The sequence below is a fragment of the Centroberyx affinis genome, unplaced genomic scaffold (assembly GCF_046629955.1).
Source record: "Centroberyx affinis isolate AG114_WGS23_722 - 3 ecotype Tasmania unplaced genomic scaffold, CSIRO-AGI_Caff_v1 ptg003110l_1, whole genome shotgun sequence".
Classification (NCBI taxonomy): Eukaryota; Metazoa; Chordata; class Actinopteri; order Beryciformes; family Berycidae; genus Centroberyx; species Centroberyx affinis.
This window is the reverse complement of record NW_027281179.1, coordinates 431989-455018: the sequence shown is the minus strand read 5'-3', so window position 1 is coordinate 455018 and position 23030 is coordinate 431989. Positions and strand designations below refer to the sequence as shown.

General features: G+C 41.9%; 1 protein-coding gene across 1 annotated transcript in view; it reads left to right on the top strand.

Moving 5' to 3' along the window:
• The first annotated feature begins 2970 nt into the window (after nucleotides 1-2970).
• The window catches only part of LOC139659426 (serine/threonine-protein kinase WNK1-like), a 31668-nt gene continuing 11608 nt past the window's right edge, over nucleotides 2971-23030 (top strand). Inside the window, exons 1-8 of the mRNA XM_071537699.1 lie at nucleotides 2971-3045; nucleotides 4513-5759; nucleotides 18062-18234; nucleotides 18458-18678; nucleotides 20313-20470; nucleotides 22250-22338; nucleotides 22500-22719; nucleotides 22907-23008. Coding sequence (XP_071393800.1) covers nucleotides 4968-5759; nucleotides 18062-18234; nucleotides 18458-18678; nucleotides 20313-20470; nucleotides 22250-22338; nucleotides 22500-22719; nucleotides 22907-23008 — 1755 coding nt within the window. The 5' untranslated portion in view covers nucleotides 2971-3045; nucleotides 4513-4967. The remainder of the gene's footprint in view (nucleotides 3046-4512; nucleotides 5760-18061; nucleotides 18235-18457; nucleotides 18679-20312; nucleotides 20471-22249; nucleotides 22339-22499; nucleotides 22720-22906; nucleotides 23009-23030) is intronic.

The following is a 23030-nucleotide window of genomic DNA, read 5'->3' as shown; positions in this document are numbered from 1 at the left end:
AAATGATTCTAAAAGGTGGGTTGAAAAGATAGTCATCTAAATAGGCTATTGATTCTTAATGATCATCAATTTTCAAAGCCAAACCCAGTATTTAAAACAAACTAAAAGTGGTTGTGAAAAACTTGCAGTGCAGTTTATTTAGATTTGTTTTATTTTTAAGCTGAAGCTATGAAAAGCTTCCCGTGTTCATGAAACCTGTGTTGTTGCCATAAATTAGGACTCCTGATAAGTTCATGTGTGCCTCTACAACAACTCATATGGACCTTGTGTCTGCAACCATGCAGAACATATAACAAATGTTGCTAAAGACGATATTACCATTCAAATACAGACACATAATTGGTCAATAAGATAACAATAAGATAACTGGTCCATCATTTTTTTTTTTGCATGAACTCAGCATTTTGATGTATTTTTTTTACCCATCTTTAGCCGCTGTATCCCCAAATAGATGCAGTCACAGAATTGGTTAAAGAATTGGTGTCTCTGTATTGAAATTTTAGCAGCTGCCATTTTGTAGTTAACAGATATCAGTGGTGTGGACAGACTCTGAACGAGGCAGAGGCAAAATTCTCTAAAAGGGCAACTAGTGGCTGAAGTGCCATCTTGGGTTGAAATCAGCCTGGAATATTTGTTGCTTTGTTACGTCCTCTAGTCTAATAAAGCAGCAATGCCATACAAATAAAAAATGCACTGTACCAAAAATGTTATAGAGGGGTCTGATGCTTCCCCAGGGAGAATTTTGCTTTCAAAGGAGAAAATGCAATATACTAGCATTTCTGACCTCGCACTGAGATTAATATGTAATCCAATCTAAAAATTACAGGAATCAAATTATATGTAATATGAAATTGAACAACTTTGAAATATCAAACAGGACCCTACTAAAATAGTTTCTTTGTTTAGCAAGATAGTTTCTATTTCTATCTTTCAGAAACTAAGAAAAAAATGCTTCAATACAAGAAAAGAAAGCACTCAACCAGTATTAGTATTTCTAGATTATGTCACTCAGTTTAAACAAAATAGCTGGTGTTGATATTCATAATTGAAATTTCCAAAGAGTCAATACTCAACTCTTTTTGGGGTTCAGACGCCCTTAAGATTTCCAGGTAAAACTGCGATAGGCTTCTGAAAATGAAGAGACATTTTGAGAATCACTTTGGCATGATATTTAAGAAAATATGGCCCATATTCAAACCAAAAGTAATCATAGAGTTCATGGTGTAAAAAATCAGATGAGTGAACTAGTAGGCCTGGGTTTAAAATTGTGTTTCCATGCCCTATAGTTGTTTCCCAATGCAGATTGGCATCTCATTTAGGCAGTTTTCCATCCAAAGGAGCTACATTTTTTCTGCACAGACTGGATAAGAGAAGGAGGCAAGTGTCAGGAGGCAAGGCCATTTCATGTGACCTCAAATGCTCACTGCTGATCAATGTAAGCTGTTGAGAGGGAAGGCATGTGTGCCAGGTTTGATTAGCATATGGTGGAACTATGAATGCTCTTCAGAATGGTTATGAGGCCCATTTTAGCTCAGAGCTCCTCAGGTGATCAGTGTTAGCAATGTCTGTTGAGAAAATCTGTCACGGTGTTTCAATCTGAAAAATTTTGTTATAAAGCAATGCTAGATGTAACCTTCACACATCTATAGGGGGGAGTAAAGTGCCATTGAAAGGTGCAGTTATTTTAAATGGGACACTTTAAAGGCAAGTTCACCCAAACTGCAAAAACATGAATATGACCAATGCCCTATAAATCTCTAATTTGGTCAGTAAATTGTCTATGCACAAACCAAAAAGCAGCCTATCTCAGCTAGGTTATCTCAAACAAAGTTGGCATTAAACGTAATGGAAAGTTTTAATGGTGATTATTTTATTAGTGATTCCCATAATTGAAATGATATTGTGATTATTGCATGATATTATAAATTCAAAGAGTAGGAAGAAAACTGGAAAAGGCCAGGGATAGGTTATAATGCATGGTTCTACTGAAATTCAGAATTCAAAGCCCTTAGGTCAGTGAGTCCGTGCTTGATACCCGAGCTGGTTTTGCTTTTTAACAAGTGTGATTGTGGTGTTGAGTAAGATGAGTAAGATGTATAATTATGGAAGGATGGCGATGATGGCGATAACTTCTGTTAATAATAGCGCGTGATCAAAGGAATACATTTGTGTGTGTGTGTGTGTGTGTGTGTGTGTGTGTGTGTGTGTGTGTGTGTGTGTGTGTGTGTGTGTGTGTGTGTGTGTGAGAGTGATGAGGTCATCCTTCACCGGCGCAGGCGCTTTACCAGCTCAGAAAACGCATTTCGTTCTTCGTATTTAGAATGTGAATCAAGTGCCGTTTGCTTTGAATACGGACTCTATATGCCCGCAAGTCATAACCTTGATAGGTTAGTTAGGTAGCTGCCTAACGCTAAAAATATTTTGTACAGTAACGTTAATCCTTGTTTTATTTTTACGAAGACGGATTTACTCTGCGGGGACTGTCTCAACACTGATAACTGTCATTTGGGTTGCTAAGTGGGGACGATATTGAGGTAAGTCGCAATCTGCCACCCGGCGCGGCAGTGTGTAATGCTAGGTAGGCCTAGCTAACTGATAGCTAACCAGACACGCCGACGAACAACAGCTATCAGATAGAAAAATACCATGTATCCTCGGTAGGCTACGTGTCGACTCGTCGTCAGCTGACTGGCGAAAAACTAACGTTGGAAACTGCGAGTGCGAGGTAACAGCAAATGTAACGTCAGTTATATTAACACCAGCAAGCAAGCCTTCCGGAATAGGACAAGTCTCCCAGGGTATTCAGCAGATAAATTCAAAGGGGGGCGGCCGGGAGGAGGGTCTAGCTTTTTAGGCCATCTTGGCTGGCAAAAGGAAGACCCGCCTAGCTAACGTTAGCTAGCTAGGTGGCGAGCTATATCATTAGCAGTTGCGCTGCTTGTCACTGCTTGGGAGCAGTCCAACCGGCATACCGGGCGAACGTATCCGGTTGTGTTAACAGCACGGTTTGTAATCACTCAGGGATGGAAACTGGATCGCGAGATGGTAAAGTTGATTAATTTATTGTTAATTGCTACACATAAGTATAGTGATTGTATGTTATTCTAAGCTAAATCGGCAACAACGGAGGTAATTATTAAAACAAAGACGTGACGCGTTAATCATCTAACGTTAGGTTGGTTTAAGGCTTAGCCAACATTAGCTAACTAGCTAGATGCTAGCTCTGTTCGCTTGCAAGCTAACAAAGAACCATTGCTCCTCCTCGCTTTGTATTGCTGAATGTTGTCATTTCGAATGGCTATGGTGTCACGTATAAGGATTTGAAAGATGGGGTATGTAAGTCAGAATTTGTGTTGAATAAGGGACTCGTTATATTCATTCTGTAATTCGTTTGGTTCCCTTTGTCGGACCTTTTTCGCAGCTTCCAAGTTTGGTTTGATCTTGTGGTTGTCAACGTTGGTAATGGCTGCAACAGCCATATATGGAGGTCATTGATGACTTATAAGTGATTAGAATGCCATTGAAAACCTGTATACTTTAGATGACAAGATATAATACTATTAATATTTGTGTTTGCAATTTCAATCATGCCAGAATGACATCCTACTCAGCCAGCTACAGTAAAAACAATTATCTTAGTCCGTAAGGTCGACTGTGCAGACATAATAATAAATAAATACATAGTTATGCAGGTAGTATTCAGGTAGTGATGGTTTTTGATTTGCTTGTGATGGAGACTCAGCTGTCAACTTGTCCATTAATCATTTCTGGTCCTTGAGAAATATCTGAAGTGTTGCTAGGTTAGTGTGTCAAAGAAGGGGCGAGGAATGCATAGCTGATTTGTACCACACTACTTATTTTGCAAAGTTTGAAAAAAAAAATGTGTTAGAGTTAAATAGTTAGTGGAATGGACACACATGAAAGATAAAAGCAAGTATTCAAAATTCCTGAGCAGCAGTGTGGTTTAATGATAAGGGAAAATGTGCTTCAACCTCAGGACTGCATTTCAGCCCTCCTGAGAGCAAGCATGTACCCTGCTGAAGTGATCTTGAGCAAGACACTGAATCCCTATGAATTCCAGGGGGACTGTTCTGTAGCTGATCCTGTGGAGAGGGGAAAGTGAAAAGACAAATTTCGCCTTCAGGGATCAATAGAGTATCACAAAAATGTTCATGTGCTTCAGTGCAGAATAATGAAAATGGATGGACAGGCGACCAGTTAAGAAGGCACTAGACAGTGTCCTGTTGTAGCTATGTTTCTTAGCAAAGCAAGGTTATTAACCTTCCTGTATACTGTAAATTCTACTTGCCAGCACTTAGGCTACTCTCTTACAAATCTTGTTGACATTTGACATAATGTTGGATACACTCAGAAACATGTCAGCTAGTGTTATGCCCATGTAAACTTTGATTATGTTTGCTTGTGTCCTATTGCTAAACATCACTGTTCCCTTTGCTGTTTACATGACATGAATTATTCAGTTTCTATATACTTTTTTGTTTTCTCTTGCAGTGAAACTGGACTGGAACATATCTGGTGTGTCTGAACAGCCTGCTTTTGCCTACAGTGGGAAGTTTGCTGCCTGGAGTAGGCTGTGCCTCTTCTTCCCTTACCAGTGATTCCTTATGCTTGATAGAAGCTGTACCCTGTATCCTACAGGATGGATGGTGTAGATTTAGAGAGACTTGTGTGTCAACATCAGTACTCTCTGTTCTGCTGTGGTGTTCCATCTTTTTCCATTTTCAAAAGAACACCTCCCATCCTACACCTAGACTCTCTGCACTATATATGTAATGACTTTGAGCAATAAGAAAACAGACAGCGGCAAGTAGAAGGATCTGCGAGACATTTTGCTTTTTAAAGCACAGATTGATACTGCTTATCTGAGTCTGTATGGCGGACGTGGAAGTATCCTTATTTTAATTTTTCAGTAATTGTACCTGCTCACTCTTGGTGTGGGTGGTGGGATGTCGGAAAAGCCCAACGACAAAATGGTGAAGTTCCTGGCTCCCCCTCCGAAGAGTGGAAACGGCACTGGGTCTGGTTCAGACTCGATGGTGGGTGAACGGCTGCCAACGGAGGTGAGACGCCGGCACCACACCATGGAGCGTGACCGGTGTAACCCTGAACACCGTTTCTTACGCCGTAGCGTCATCAGTGACTCCAATGCCACGGCGTTGGACCTCCCTTTACCCAGCAAGATCCCTGTCCTTGCACCCCAACGGGTTCCGTTGCATGAAGTTGTCCCCCAGAGGCAGCAGGCTGCTGCTGCTCATGTGCCGCGGGTTGAACCAGGTGTAGCTCGGACTGAGGAGTCTGCAAAGAGTGGAGGAGGAAGAGACAGAGAAGTAGCAAAGGTGGATGTGGTGCCTTCAGAGCAGAAGCCTGCTGTAGCACAAGACATCTGTGATGGAGAGGTGGTGGAGGCAGCCCACTCGGCACCATGCTTAGCTGTAGAATTGCCAGGTCAACCTGAACCTGAGAGCACCACTGAAGTGAAGGTACATCATGAGGGAGAGGAAGGAGAGGGGGAGGAAGAAGATAAGGACTCTGCCAAAGCACGAGCAGAGGCTGAGCAAAGAGAGGCTGAGAAAAAAGTGCAAGAAGACATTGAGGAGGCAGAGACCAAAGCAGTGGGAACATCGCCGGACGGGCGTTTCCTGAAGTTTGATATTGAAATCGGACGTGGTTCCTTTAAGACTGTCTACAAGGGCTTGGACACTGAGACCACAGTGGAGGTGGCCTGGTGTGAGCTGCAGGTATGAAATTGGCATAAGCATGTATTCTCCATGTATTCTCAAAGCTACTTTCCTCTCCTTATGCCTCACCCATTACTCAAGGAGATCTGTTTGTTTTTTGCCTTTAGTCTTAATGTGCATTGATACGGTGGATTAGCAACTGAGATAATGGCCATTTGGGCTTTTTTTATTCAGTCACAATTAGTTGTGTTTTCTCTTGAATGTCCACACCATCTACTTTGTTCAGGCTTTACTAGACATAAGCCTGATGGAGTAGAGCCAAAATAATTTCCTTCCTTACTGTTACCTGAGCCACAGACTGTCATTTCCCCTTTGAGAGACATGGCTAGCACATATTATATCATTTCGTTCTTGTCAGAAAAGAGCAGCAAAAAATTGCCTTTTCCCCATTTTGCATTTTTTATTGTGTGCCGCTCAGTGCACATTGGTTGGCAAGACTGGACTATTTCCTAAGGAAGGCAAAATGGCCCTTAAGACCTTGGCTAATTACCAGAAGTTATCTAGGCTTATATAGTTTATAACACCAGTTTGTATGATCAATGAATACCTAACACTAATGACAGTCAGGAAACCACCTTGGACCAGTTTCACAAGCATGGTGTTTCTGGTAAGATTTTTTTTGACAGCATTGCCACCATTATGATGCACTCATGATGGTGAATTCCCCATACTCTACTTTCACACTAGCAAAGGACAATATATGCCATTTGAAAGATAAATGAATAATAAACCTAAGACAACTGTCAGGTATAACTCACCAGGTATTTGCGAAGCAAAGGTGAGATGAATTATTGAGGTTGTGATATTTTTGGCCAGTAAGTATAGTAGAATTCTAGAAATTAGAAATTTCTAAAATAGAGTGACAGAATCATCTGTAGTTACAGGGCACCTAAGCTGAATGTATGCAGCAACAGAAATATTGATTCAGTTACACTGGTCGTAGATAGGTTTTCAATGAGATCCCCCTTGAAAACTTTTGCCCTATGTTTAATCCATGTTTTAATCTATTAATTAATCCATTGAGCATTAGGCTAATATTCCCAAGTAAATTTCTGAACCTAATGCATTGCTATTATGTCTGAATACAGTGTCTGTAGTGAGCCCAAGATGTTGCTTTGGATCTGCTTTAGAGCAATAGTTTGTGATTCTGTTCAACAAGCTTGTGAAAAGCCCATGTAGCTCTGCTGTCTGTCCAGTAAAAACAGCAACATGGCCCACAGCAAGGTTTGACCTCATTCACTGTATGCATGTTTGCTTTCACTGTCACGCTTTCAGCCTGTCATAAGTGACAGAGGCCTCACACAGCAGGACACACAAGCATAGCTGCACATGCGCACACAGTTTCAGAACAATGTGGAGATTACAGACACGTGCCCCTCCCCCTCACATAGAGAGAATCTGGCGCACGCTCACTGCATGACTGCTCTGAATGCTTGTGTGAACGTAAAATGGGTCAGATTCTTGACGGAGGAATCTCTAATCTCCTGTGTGAAGTGAAGTGCAGCAGGCCGGCCTGCCAAGGCCTGTTTCTCCCCTCTACCTCATCTCCTTCCCCTTTTCTCTCCCCCACATTTTTTCTATATTACTGTCTTCTTTAACTACCTCCCTTTTTTTTAAGCCTTTCTCTCTGACTGCCATTTTTTTCTTCCCTACCTCCATTAGTTAATGCTGATGCTCATAGTAGCACACTGCTAGTCATTGTTGTCTACATTGCACTCAGTATCTTTTGCTTTCTGTCAACCACCATAACAACAGTGAATTATTGGCTGATGTCATTAAAATATTTATATTAGTGTATTAGACACGGGAGGCCAAGTTGAATTTGATAGATGTTTTGCTGGTTTGGCATTGTCACAAATTATGAATGCTATGTGAATTACTTGTAATACTTGAAAAGTTGTCTTTTCATCTACTGCTACAGTAAATGCAACATTGTGCAAGATGCACATTTACTTTGTGCTATTGGTTGAGTAGTATTTTATTGGACAGAAGAAGAGTATTCCTGTGGTTTCATGAGGCTTCCTGAAGAGGCAAGGGAACCACAAAACCATATTGAACCCAACTTTCTTGGCCTGTGGAAACTTGCATTGGGGACTCAATCCAGTTGAGTACATCGAAGTTTTGACAGTTGGATGAGAACCAGCTATACCCATAACCCGCAGATAATGCCACTGGCTTTTATGCCTATTCTTATGGTCACATGGGTTGTGTTATGTTGGCCTATATGGTCCTATTTAAAGTATGTAGATGTAACCTGACTCTTGCGTTTCCGCAGTTACCTTCCTTGTTGGCTGATATACGTTAGCAGGGAAGAATGTGCCTCAATCCATCTCTCCCCTGTCAACTCAAGAAAGTCTGATTGTTAAAATCTGGTCAACTACACTTAAGAAGCTGAAATCCCCTCTCACATGGTTGTTAAAGCTGTCCCATGATCACTCTAGTGCTACTGCCATTCTACTCATAAGAGCTGAGGGCATGTTTGCTGGTCTGGAAAGTAAACTTATTCTCTGCATGCACTCTAGTCAATTGTTGTTCTTCTCTCAAACCTTCGCTTCAATATAGCTAGTTCCTCCTTAATCTATTGACAGTAATAGAAGGAATTTGTTCACCCTTTTTTCCTATAATTGCATGAGAAGTGTGAGGGTTAGGTGGTTGTGGTAGTACTCTCACTTCCTTGTCATTCTTGAACCCTATTTGTACAGGATTAGTTTTTCAAGGGGAGGTGGGGTAAAGTAATCATTACTGGATCATGTCTGTAATTTTACTTCTGTCTGAATCTGCCATGTCAGTTTTTTTTACAGACTGCCTGCACCTGTAGCAATTATAGCCTCTTTTACCACCTGTAAAATGCTCAGTAAAAATAACCCCAGGTAGAACTAGTCTTGTCCGAATTGACATCCCTTTTGGCAAACTTGTATGTATTGGGCTACTGCCCAAACCGTATGGTTGTGGACCATCTGCTCAGATTGCACTTGAAAGCAGCCTTCACCCCAAACTGAGATCAGACCCAAAGTCTCAACTCTGGTCCAGTTGCAGCCATGCTGTATTGTTATTGTTTGAGCACATCAACGTCAGATTATGTATGATGCATGGTACATTTTTGGTGTGATGATAATCTCTTATCCCATGGGAAGAGTAAATTAATACTACGGATGTGCTGTGTTACCAATGCTTTACACACATTGCCCTGAAAACAAATTCCGTCCAAATAGGGCTTGTGTTTCACTGTTTGACAGGAGCAGGGGTTTATCCGGTTATTTTACTAGAGGTGTTAATGAGTCAATGAAAGGGTTAAGAGGTATTGAAGTGTTTGAAACTTTATAGTTACCCGTAGTCAATGTATACCTCCACAACTGTTGTTCTTACGAATCCCTTGGCCTAAGCTGTTAAACTCTTGTTACTTTTTTAAGATTTACAATGAGCATACATATCAGAGCCTCCATACATTACATTAACACAGCCTTCCATACAGTGTTTCCCCCTTTAGTGGTTTTTAAATGTTGTTGTTCATTTTCTCAGGTAGCAAATTGGTCAAATAATTATTTTACGTTCTAATTAGGCTAATCTAATGTCTGGATGCTGAATGATTGTGTAGATCCGTATTTTTCTGGTAAACAAAAACATGCTCTAATTTTGGGTGGCTTTGGCATTGTAAACTGTTTTAGTCATGATTGATTTTACAAACAAAAGTAAACACAGATAAAGAGACTCGGGTACTGAAGGTATTGGTCTTAGTTTTTCCTGTTATGCTATAATCAGTGATGCAGAATTAAATTGGCCTTGTCACTTGTGTGTTCACTGGGAATTCAGTGTCAGCTGGTAGCAACAGCAGCGGAGCCTGCATGTATGGTAATGAAACATGTTCGACAGGTTTCCCCTCATAAACTCCCTTAATCTTATTATAGCATAATAAAGTCCAATGTATAATAAAGTTTTAATGGAATGGCCCTGGCACATTCAATCTGGAAGCCATCTGTCCACAATAGTCTAAGAATTTTTAGGCACCCGCCCTTTTCCACCCACCCACAAACCCACTCACATTTGTTTTGGATCTCAAGTTGCATGCGGGCATGTTTAAACAATAAGTAGGTCACCGCACAGGGGAAGCAGAGGGGAAAAAAGAGAGGAATAAATTTAGGAGCCTCCCCTTTCTTGCTCACTCACCCATCTTCAGCCAACCGTGTCATCTCCCACTCTCTGTCTCCCCACCTCCTTCCTTCCTAGTATTGGCTGAAGCCAAGTGTTGAAAGATGAGGAAGAGAACTGAGGCATACTTTAGAAGCTGTGGAAGCTGCTGCCTGTCCAGCTGGCTGCCGGCATCTGCTGGGAGTGGCAGGCCATGCCCAAGTAGTCTAACATGCTGGCTTTCATGACTGCTAATCTTAAAGGGGTACTGTAACATTTTGAATATTCATTGGTTATTCTTCTTCCCCAGACACTTGTCATGTCTGGGGAGAAAAAGTCAACATTTGTCCTTCAGTACCCCTAAAATGGATTGTTGGCATTCCTTGTTGAAACCATGGGGTACAGCCTGCTAATGGGCTAAGAACTGGAAAAAAAAAATGTTATACTAAAATAGCAAATCAACACAATTGATGCAGGCAGCATGAATGACGGTAAATTGAATTGGACTTGGATCGGTAGTAGTATCAGCTTATCTCCTTGGTGCCTGGCACTGGTATCAGTTCTGAATAATTGGTTGCACCTCTACATTCAATTGATCATTCCTTACTACCTTGAAGTAGGCTCATTGCTCAATTTATTAAATTGTCTCAAGAAATTAAGCAGTAATTAAGTGCTGTTTCAGAGCTACAGTCTCAGTGTTTACTCCCCTGGATGTATTTCTTCCCTACATTTTGTACTGGCATAAAATTATTTTGTTATTATCTGATAATCTCTACTCTTAACCCCAATTAAATCTTGTTTATTTTAGAGACTACATCAACAAGAAATGGCAGGTTTGTGCATCACTGCACCTGAATTAAATCTAAAACCAATTGACTGGCTGCTGTTAATTTACCTGGGTGGGCTGCCCAAATATGAACATATATGGGAAACACTGATATGTTTCACTGATTCACATGATGCTGTCAGTTTGTGTCCCATCCCTTATGACGATCACCAAGTGGGAGTTCATGACTGATATCTGAAGCTGTTGAGTTTCAGTGTGCCGGTGCTTTGATTTGCATTGTTTGTATTGCTTCTAACCTGTATATTTTACTGATCTCAGTGTTTCCCACAGAATTCGAATGTATTTGTGGTGGTAGGTGGGTTGACGGGGTGGGGAGTTGAGTGCCTTTTTATTCTTGTATTCTCTTATATTGTCAATATATAGGCTAATATCAATAAAGGATCCCATTACCTGGATGGCTGAAAAATTATCTAATGTACTCCATTTTAAATAGTTCCATTTGTCAAACAAATAACTCACCTGTATATATCTAAAGTTCTTTGTGTCAAAGATAACATAACTTAAAAATATAAACAGTGCTACACTGTTCGGTTTGTTGCTTGCTTTTGTCTACAAGGTGAAGAATATAAATGAGACCCCTTTTACATCGAAATCTGCTTTTCTGCCCCTCTGCCCTGCTACATCTCTCTGCTGTCAGTTTCACCTGTATCTTTACATCCTTAAATCACTAGCCTTTGACATTATTATCTACTCTGTTTTACTGCTCAGCAGCTCCTCTGGTCCAAACTGTCCCTGCTCCTCCTCAGGACGAGTCCTTTTCCTACTCTGAAAATATTGTTCAATATTAATCTGGATTGAGGGAGCAAGCATTCAGAGTCAAAGTTAAAAAGTTAATATTAACGATATCAGTCCACTGACTAGCAGCTAGGCTATACAGCGTGCTAAACTCGGAAACTCAGCTGTGTTCCGAGTAACATTAACTTTTAGTTCTTCTTTTCGGGAATTCAGTTGGCCGTCTTCTTGGCATGCAAAAAAATATCCCTCACGCGTGTGCAGTGGGAGGCGAACAGAGGGGTCCGGAGAGAGAGAGAGACAGACCAAGCAACAGAGAGAGAGAGGGGGGGAGCAACAGAGAGAGCAAGCGAGAGAGAGAGAGAGAGAGATGTGGAGCAATTAGGGGCTGAGTGAATCAATGCGCTACACGCAGTTCTACAATTAAATAGTGAAAAAAAAGAAAATTTGTGGCGGTCAGTGCTGATATTGTGGCGGCCCGCCACAAATTTTCTTTGTGTGGGAAACCCTGGAGGGTAGAGCGAGGGGAGATTGTCCACTAGTTAATCGATCGCGGATGGCGTCGTTCTCTCGGACGGATAAAAAAATAAAAATAAATAATGCTAAAATGGGTCGCCAAATATACTTTGGCAGCTGTTAATATACCTGGGCGGCCCCGACAAAGTAAAGTCTATGTGTGGTAAACACTGGATCTTCTGGAATGCATTAGGTTAGATTTTATCTACTTCTGACTGAAAGCCACCCCATTTGTTATTTATGGCTTTAGGGAAGTGACCACGGAGGTAATGAAAGCCTTCTCTACCTTCTTATTATCAGGCATGTTGCAATGTTGCTTAAACCAGATTAGATGTTTCCTGGCTTGCTTACAATCAAGAGCTTTTCCATGTGGTTTGGTAAGTCTGTTATCAAAATCTGAAGTGATATCAAGTGTTTTTTCCCTCTGTGTAAAGAGGCTCCTTGTTCATCAAAAGAGGCAGTGATTGGAGAGCTGCTTCCTTGTGTGTTTTGTGTAAAGTAAAAGCATGACTTCATCTAAAGTCTAATGTGGCCTAGTGAAGTTAAACAAATTTGTGAGTGCCTTGCCTTTAGCTAGCTGAACCAGTTTCATAGCTGACTTGAGCTTCCATCAGCCATGAGTACATGAGAAGCATGGCATTATTTTCTGTGAGCAGAAATTATCCTTTCCTTCGCTTGATATGACCTGATAAACTCTGCTGTTGATGTCTGCACTGCGCAATGCAGTCTTTCATCGACCATTATGTGTACCTCTAAAATAAAGCAGCTACAGTGGGAAAACGCCGTCTGTATTATACACCACATACACACCCACATTATCTGTGGGTTGACAAGTATGTGAGTTTTCTTATACACCATTCAAATCAGATGGACATTCATACTGACAGATGGTGTGTGAGATGACCTCAGTCTGTCACCTGTCTCTGGAAGACATCTTGGCTCGCAGAATACTCTACTCCAGTGGTCTTTGACTTCTGTGGTCATGTGTCAGGGCAGTCCTAAAGACAAACGAGTATTCAGATCAGGACAGCTTCTTTTAACTTGTTTAAAATTAATTAGCAAATGGTAATGATAATGTGGCTTTTGCCTACAATCCATCCATGAAGGCTGTATCACAGTCTTGGCTTTTTTTATGGAGATGAAAAAACTAACTTGACGCTAGAAGTTAACTAGTATTTGGGGAGTTTTTTACTAGAAAACTGTTATTGATTGGGGAGACTGGTTTATGTCTAACATGCCTTCTTGGTAGGGATGCACCGACATATAGGCAGACTATCGGTATCGGCTGATATTTGGACGATTGTGGAAATGGCAATTTTGTGACCTTTTATTCTAGGACTGTGTCACTTAATACAACTGTCAGATTAGCAACAAGATAATGTTAATAATTAACATGTTTTTTTTGTTTTAAAAACAGTAAGTCTGAAAAGCATAACCTGTTTTGAGCCTGCATTTGTACTAACATTCTTACAAAATGGCTATTAGTGGGAAAAGACTGGATATTGGTATCGGCCTCAAAAGTCCCTACTTCTTGGCTTTCGGGCCCATCCGCCATGATCCAGATCCCAACCAATGTTACCCAGAGGGCTCCATGTAGCCCTCGGTGTCATCCTCAGAGCAGGGACCTGACAGAGCCAGCCCTTGGCATGACCACAGCCTGTCTCACTCAGTCTATTTTAGGTGCATTGGGTTATTTATGATGGCCTTTGCCTGGAAGCAGTATGTTCTCTTCCATGTTGGCTATACTGTAGTTTACTGGCATTAGATCTGACTGACAGTGCACAGTAGGTGAAAACACCACAGGCTGTTTGGTTGTTTAGATCATGTTGTGAGACCACAACTCTCGCTCTCCTTAACAAGCATGGAGCTCTGAGAGAGACAGAGGTAAATGTCTCCTATCCAATCCATGTTTAGTTGTATCTTTTTAGCTGTGACCAGCAGCTAGTATAAGTCACTGTGTTGGTTGGTCGGTCACTCCCAAAAATTTGTACTGCACATGTATCATTGTGGGACACAGCTATAAATACTCTATGCGCCCGTTTGCTGCATCATTTTGAGTTTAGCTTGTTAAAGTGCAGGTTTGCCACACCAGAGATCCCTGGTTCTAATCCTGAGTCAATTTAGCACTACCATTTTTTTTTTCATGCATGCTGGCTTCCCCCAAAACATGTAGACCTACACTCTTTTAAACGGTTTTAGCCTAATTCTCGAATGTGCATGCTGGGGGTGACACCGTACAGAGAAGGCATGCAAATTTATGAAATGGTCACCCGTTGTTGGGCATTGATCATCATTAAAATGAATATTTGTCAAAACTGACTGAATACACTGAATTCTCTCTCTCTGCCTATGTGTATGTAGGCCAGAGAGAAAGAGAGAGAGAGAAGCCTGCTGTTGGCAAATGTCAAGCAGTATGCTTGGTGGCTACAACTGAATAGGAGTTCCTTTCATGAGCAACCCCCCCCACCCCCCCAACCTGATCTGGATTTCCCCTCCAAACGTCCTGGCCTGCCTGGTTGTTCACAAAGCGCCTAGCTGGTTGCAGCTTATCACAAATTACGTGCTTGTTTAGCATTTGAAGGGAAGCCTCAGAACTGCTTTTTGATCGCTGAGCTATTTTATAGATATCTTATAGATAGCTAATCTATAGTTTGTGCCTTTAGGGTCAGGCTTTAACCTGGATAGCTTGTTTAACATCCACCTGCATTGAATGGACAATGCTTACCTCATATAATTAGCCTATGTATTAGCTTACTGAGAGGGGCTGCCTCTGAACTGAGCAATTGGATCATATGATTTTGAAATGAGCTTTGAAACTGCTTGCCAGAGCCATATAGCTACTGTGCTGACTCTGCAGAGTGGGTTAGGAATTCAAAGGGTTGAGGCTGATTTATGTGACAGTTCATTTTTAATCTCCAGTCAGTATAAAACATTACATTTAAGACTTCTGCATCATTCTCTCACTCACTCTCATACATTTGCACTATTTTGTCCTCCTATACATCAGCATATTTTTCTCATTCACTCACGAGTCTTTCTTTCACTTTGTCACATTCAGAGACTCCACAAGGGCAATGCATCATGGTAGCCCCAGGGTATGATATGTGGCAGAGGCAGTGGTGGCAACACAGATATTTAATGAGCTGACTCATTCCCACTGTGTCAGACGGAGCTGCTGTGACTCATCTGCAGCCACCAGTTTGGATTGTCTATTTTATAGACTTTTATAGCCCCACCCTCAAAATGGTATTTAGATGATGTTGGCACAAGTCTGAAATGGCTTCGACTCCTTATTCCTTCCCTCCCTGTGCCGTCTTGCCCTTCAGTCTTTTTGTTTCTTATTTAAAGGAAAGGAAATGAAAGAGAGGAAAATAATTTTTGAGGGCAGTGAGAGTCAGTCTTTGGTGGATGGCCCAAATGGTAATGACGGATATTGTTTCTGCGTTTTATGTTTCTCCTCCATTGCTCAGTGAGTGACAGATATTGTGCCGCTCTGCTCAGGATTTGTGAATGTACCAGAGGCTGCCAGGCACTGCTCCCAGTGATAGTAGGGGCAGGACGTGGCACAGGGCACAGAACTCTTTCAAGTGACATTCAAAGGGAGTGTGACGTGTGTCTTGTGATTGCAAGATTGTAAATTCCTGGAAGGACCGGTGAGTTTAGACTCTGGGTCCTGTGGACTTTGTGAGTTGTGTTTCATGAAGAGCTATGTGATTAGTCAGTGCTGGCTCTTTATAAAGTGATTCATAGAGATACTATTAGACATGGTTCATTATCCTTATGGGAAAAGAAACTCAACAGTATTTCTTATTTCTATAATTGTGACCGTGTCCAAATAAGCCTATACACACGTGAGTGTTTACTAGGCTAGAGTTGCAGACTTAAAGATAAGGCCCTTCACGTGAGCTTAGTGTTGTGTGTTTACTGAACTCTCATCTGATCCACTAGTGAACTCACATGAGGTAAAAGAGTTTCTCTGTTCATACTAGGGTGGTTGGGTTTTGCTTTGGAGATTAGAAGGAGACCTCATTGATGGGCAGGGTTTTTCCTGGCTCTGAAAAGGGGTTTGGTGGTACTTGTGTGGGCCAGTGAACGTGATCAATCGACCCACCGTACCATTGACTTGGACCCTTGTTATTTGGGACCGCTGATGAGCCCCAAATACTGGGAAACACTGATCTCGCTCACTCACTCGCACATCATATTTCACTGGCCAAAATAATTGAGGAAAGGTTCACATTAAAATCTCCCTCAAATTAGCTACTGGTAAAAGGGTTTGACAACTAATATTTACTTGTAGTAGACAAGACATTAGTTTTGCATCAACTAGGGAGCAAGGTGGCTGTGTGGCTCCAGTAGAAATGCTCTCAATAATACAGTAGTTTGGTGTTTTTGGGGTTGGGGTGCTGTACAAACTAGGGTAGGAGCTCCCATGACTACCCCGCCCCAATTCCAGACCCAGGGCTTGTGGCTAAGAATGCTGCCGTGGATGTTTTGCATGACTGTTTCCACATGGTGTGCAGAAAGAGAAAGGGGAACCACTGGCCTATTAGATAAATACTCTGAAAAGTAGGTCAGTTGGCCCAAGTGCATGGTGGATCCTCCTTAACTTGCCCCGTCACCCCTCACCCCCTACTCTCTGACATTGCTTCCTCATTCTGTGTCTTCCCTTCCTCCAAATTGCCTCCACGTTTCCCCTCCACTCATCCGTTTGACTGCCCTAAGTTGCCCCCTGGGATTGCAAACATTCAACGTATAACCTCAAAATACTCCAGCCAAGACTTCAGTAAGCTTCTTCATTATCTTTTTCTTCAAGTGATGTCAGTCAGTGGAAAGTTTTCTATCTCTCTCACACTCTCTCACACATGCACACACACACTTGCTCTCCACTCACAATGGGCTGAAGTTCCTGGACAACCTGGCCAGTTGCCAGGTCTCCGGGTGAAGGGAGGTTTTCATCTGGCTGTGTCGCTATGTCTTTGGCTGGGGGATTTTCACTGGGCTTGGCTGACTGGTGGGTTGGCTGCTCTATAGTAAGTCATGGTGCAAATGTAGGTCACGCCAGGAATTGCTCAGGCAACTTGAGAAGGGTGGAAAGGAAGATGACTCTACACACTCCAATATTTTTTGTTAGTACATAGACCTACATCTAACAGGTGTTATTGCCATTGCTTATTTTTGCACTGGTCAATTTATGGAGTGTTAAATCCCAGCAGACACACAATGCTATCAGGTTTGCATTTATGTTGCTATGATTCATTGTTAAACCCTTCAGTTGCCAGGCATTTGTTGACCCATATCAGACATAGAAAGCTCTGTTTAGATTATAGGCCTTAGTGAACTTAGTAACAACAGTGTAATAGTTTTGCCGTCACCCTCATACCAGTAACGGTTTGTGTCGGAGTAGCGTGTAACTGTTGAGATGAGTGCAGCCCATGTGTTGTGTAGTAAATAGTAAAGAGGTTACTTTGTGAAGTGGACAGTTAGTTTTGAAGACCTGACTTATTGTGCATTTGTTTTGCATAGTCTCTACTAGTTTTCTCTCCTTTTCCGTTATACTGTGGCTCTTTCTCTTTTCAGTTCTCTTTTTGGGAAACTAGGCCAAAGCCAGACACATTCCTCTCATTTCACAGCCCTGCGCCACAGAAAACAGGGCCACGTCCCTATCCCCAGACTGTATGTGCACGTGTGTCTGAGTGTGCATGCATCTTTGTGTGCTGAAGACACTGTATATTGCACTACCCTGTTTGTTGAACTGGTCAAAGACATTTTAATGAAATTTCAAACCTTAAGGTAGCTTACTTTTCTCTTGCTCAAAACTGGGGAGTCAAGAAGCCTGTAGATTAAAATAGCGGTCTTTTTTATCAGTGGACACATTCAGATGCTAACTGACAGGTCTTTCTGGTTCTTCTCTTCTGGCAAAATGCTAAAGAGATTAATATTGAAACTAACCCTAACCCCAAATCCTGACGTTACTGCCAGTAATTAGAACCTCTTTATTAATCTTAATTATTCAGCATATGAATACCACTATATACAGTGAACTTGAAATAATAAAATATTTTCTTTCTGTCACCTGCAGGATCGTAAACTGTCCAAGTCGGAGCGGCAGCGCTTCAAGGAGGAAGCGGGGATGTTGAAGGGACTGCAGCATCCCAACATTGTCCGATTTTATGACTCCTGGGAGGGTCCCTCTAAAGGCAGGAAGTGCATTGTACTGGTCACTGAACTCATGACTTCTGGCACACTCAAAACGTGAGTCCCAAACTCTAAAACACAGACCTACAAGAATACAGGACACATAGGTATAATGTCCGTTAGGGCTGCACGATTATGGAAAAAATGATTATCCCAATTATTATAATTACATTTTTTTCCTCCTTTACCCCAGAATCTCTGTAAAAGAAACTGAATTTTACATAAGATGTTATGTGAAACTGATGATTTAGAGTCCTGGTTCTTTGTTTTTCTCCTTTAGATATCTGAAGCGGTTCAAGGTGATGAAGATTAAAGTGCTGCGCAGCTGGTGTAGACAAATCCTCAAGGGGCTCCACTTCCTCCATACTCGGGCTCCTCCCATCATCCACAGGGACCTTAAGTGTGACAACATCTTCATCACAGGCCCAACAGGATCTGTCAAGATAGGAGACCTGGGACTGGCCACGCTTAAGCGCGCGTCCTTCGCCAAGAGTGTCATAGGTACGGCTCCAAAGTCAACACTGCTCCCTGCTCCCATTCCTGCAGTGGGGCAGTAGCTTTTTTAAGGTCATGCTATTATGTGTGTACTGAAAATGGTGGTATTCACAGAAGGTATTTTCCTTTGACTTGTTTTTCTGACAGTGTGGTTCAAAAACAGACCACAGCGTTTCAGCTGTCTCTCAAACCACAGCTCAAACGGAGGCCAAACATTGTGGCAGTCTTAGGCAGATAACCACTTTCTCTCTTTGCACTCACACAGCAAGTCTAAGTTTAGTCACTGTACAGAATCTTTCTGTTCTATGTTTCTCCAAAAAGGGAAAGTTGTTTTTTTTCAGGCACCTACTGAAAGTAAGTAGCGCCTCAAATTTCTCTTACTGTTAAATATAAATATAATAATAGATGTCATGCCTTATACTTGCAGGCTAACCTGGCCAGGGCTAAAGGTATGCCCTTCTTCTGTCTTAGACTGGTCTTTGTTCTGTGGTTTGGAAATATGTGGTCTGTTTGCCAATTATACCATAATGTTTAACGTCTCTTTCTACGGGTTTGCCTCAACAGGTTTTTTGCTAGTGTTCGTCTCTCTTACTGTGTTTTAAAATATTTCAGGACAACAGAATCTTTTTGCTCTCTTTTGTGTCCAGGGAGTTCTCCCCCCTTTCTCTCTACCAGTCTTTTGCCTTTGTTTTTTTTTGTTTTTTATCTTTCACATTCTCGGGTATGTTTTTAAAATGTAGGCTCTAGCCTCAGCTGTGCCCCATTCTGCTGTATGGAATGAATAGGGTACTGCTGGTCATTGAGTAAGTATGAACTTTTATGGGCCTGGTAAGTCTGACAGTGTGCTGTGACACACCTCCATTTCAAAAACAATTCAATTCAAATAATCAACTGAGTTTTTCTGTGTAAGACCTGAGATTGAAAGCAGAAGTTATCCATTAATAGATCAAGGTTGGTGTACAGACACACACTGCTGAGCACAGTAACTAGCTATGGGATCTGCTTCTCTCAGCCTTGACCATAACACTTTCCCTCTGCAGGTCAAGGAGAGATGGTAAGTCACACATCAAAAGGTGAGTGCGTTAAAAAAGGGTATGTTTTTATTTGGTTGCAAGGTAAGGTCTTGACACAAGTTACTTCCATAGCTAGTCATATTTCTCATTCAAAGATCATTGGCATCCCTTTGAACAAATTGAACTGCATTCTGGCTTGGGTGTTATTCTCAAGTGGTTCACTGTTAAGCTGATATTGAAAGGTTGTAATTAACTCGTTTTGGCTAATGAGTGTGTTCTGTACATCGACTTCCTCACATAGACCTTCTTATGTCCCAAAATGTCAAGGTCTTACACAGACAAACACGTGCCTTTTTCTCTGCAGTCTAACTGAGCCCAGCTTCCCCCTCCTTTTTTGTTTTCTGTCCCTTTTTTACTTTCCTTCCCCTCTTCTCTTTTTTCTCTTTCTTCCAACTCTCCTCTCACAGGTTCTACTCTCCAGGAGATGTCAACAGGCTGGTCACTCTTCCTCATCCTCCTCTTCCTCAACCCCTCACGGGTTGGAGGAGCAGAGGGGCAATGGGTTGTGAGAGGCCCACTCAATCAGTCAGGGAGTTCGAGAGTTCTGAATAGTTGTTTTGATTTAAGGTACCCCTGAGTTCATGGCGCCTGAGATGTATGAGGAGAAGTACGACGAGTCAGTGGATGTGTATGCCTTTGGAATGTGCATGCTGGAGATGGCCACCTCAGAGTACCCTTACTCAGAGTGCCAGAATGCTGCACAGATCTACCGCAGAGTTACCAGTGTAAGTGTTCCCTTCAACCCTCCACGTCACCCCTTGCACCCTGCCTTCACCCCTTCCTGTTTGCTGAGAAGGCTAGTGTCCCCCTCTGGAGTAATTTCCTATTCACATAGCACAACTGCTATAGTCTCCTGTCTGCCTACACCTCTTTATCAAGCCTACATTAGCTTTCTGTCTTCAGCTATTCTGTTTCACCTCTCAACTTTAGTTTATACTTGTAGCTCCCAGATCATTACTTTTTGCCCTCCAGACATCGCCCTTTATGATAAACCACAAAGTTAACCATACCTTTAAGAGAAAACACATTGTAATTTAACACCAGGGAGCCCCTTCCCCTCTCTCCTCATCCAGTTTTTCTTGCTCTGTCCTTCTGATTTATGGTGTATGTGTTAAGCATGTAGACCTGAGGCGTGGATGATTGATAAGGGCATGTGCTAGCACAGTCCTGTTATTTTTTTAACGGCTGATAACTGAGTGTTATGACAATGCCAGAAGGGCACTAACTGTCATAGAAAAACACACACTCATACACACATTCATACAACAAATTCTATCAGGAAAAACCAGCACTCATGTAACGTCTTTTGAATTTATTTCAGCAGCATGTCACTACAGACATTTCAGCATTACAGCCTTCTTCAGTGTATGCTTCTTCAGTGTACGCCTGAATGCCTGAAGCTTAGGCTGAAGTGACATGCTGCTTAAATAAATGGAAAAGTCATATGGTAGTTGGGTGTTGGTTTTTCCTGATAGACTTTGTTGTTTGAACCAGACACCTGACACATACTGGTGGGAGTTCAGTACATTGTTTTGTAATTACATTATTCATACAATAACTCATACTGGCTCACTGTTGAAATGCATAGTCACTGATATGATTCATATCCTTGCAATTACTCATGATCTGCTACAAGTCTCATTGATATGTAGAGGTTGAACCTGTTCCAGGAGTCTTATCTACAAAATGGGCCTAGAAATCTATACTGATATCCCCAGCTTATCATTAACTGCAATTAAAGATATAAACATTTAAACATTTCCCATATGATTGGACACAGGATGTGTTTTGTTTTTTTGTACTTCACTGCTAAATATTAAACCCTCCAGATTAGTGCCACAAATAGTATATAGAACAGAGTACCAAACACTGTTGACTCACTCTGGAAACATGAAGTGCTATTGTGGTGTTGAGCCTACATTTAGAGTGTCACACGCTCTGGTTTAACAGTTGTACTCCTTGAGGAGATGTGCTGTTGCTCTCCCTAGACTGCCATTACAGCTCTCAGCCAGTCCTCCATGTTTCTGTAGCGCCAGGCAGTCTCCTGCTGCCATCGGCTCAATCCATCACTCACCACCAGGCCTCCTCCATTGTCCTACGCCCTCTTCTCCCCACCACTTGACATGCTACAGTCTAACTGCCACCAGCCTGAGAACACATCTTACTTTTAACATTATTTGAATGGATTGGTGTGGAGATAAAATTGAATGGAAGCAACCCATTGCACTATATATTACTATACACATACTATACATTATACTATATGTGTCTTGAGAGACATGTTCCAAATCAAAACTGTCACTATTAAAAGGAAGTTACTGCTTAGTTCAAGGGTGTCATTATCCCACTCATCAAGGCTATGACAGGATTATGTTTGCAGTACTGACATAGAGTGTCTGTCAGAAAAGGCAAGGACATCAAAAGGTATGGGCTAGCATCCAAATTAAGAAAAGGCTAGAAGAAAAGGAGAGCTTTTCTCATTCAGTGTTCTGTGTTTCCTGTAGGGGGTGAAGCCAGGCAGCTTCGACAAGGTGGCCATTCCTGAAGTGAAGGAGATCATCGAGGGATGTATTCGCCAGAACAAGGATGAGAGGTCTGTATTTTATGCAGTTATACTATATTGCTAAGACCCTTTAAATCTACAGTTTAAAGGGTCTTAGCAAACTAAACTAAACTGTAGGTTTAAAGGGGCGATGTTGGACCACCTACATGGGTTTCTCTCCATTTGCTCACTGTCGGTCTCCCTTTCCTTAGGTACTCCATCAAGGACCTTCTGAACCATGCCTTCTTCCAGGAGGAGACGGGGGTGCGTGTGGAGCTGGCAGAGGAGGACGATGGAGAGATGGAGGCCATTAAGTTGTGGCTGAGAATTGAGGATGTGAAGAAGCTCAAGGGAAAGTACAAAGACAACGAAGCTATTGAGTTTTCCTTTGACCTCAGCAAGGACGTGCCAGAAGATGTGGCTCAGGAAATGGTGAATTGAACTTTAAATGTTGCAGTCATTAGACCTTCAGATTAAAAATCCAACACCTAGTTCATAGGTGGCACTGGTAAAGACAAAATATCAAATGAAAAGTTGAAAATTAGCTAATGGGCTATAACTTCAATCAATCTCTGCATAATCATTGCTGAGTTCTAATTCATGTATCTCTGTGCTTCAGGTTGAGTCTGGTTATGTGTGCGAAGGTGACCATAAGACCATGGCCAAGGCCATAAAGGACAGGGTGTCCCTTATCAGGCGCAAGAGAGCACAGCGGCAGCAGGTGTGTCCTTGCTCAACATAAT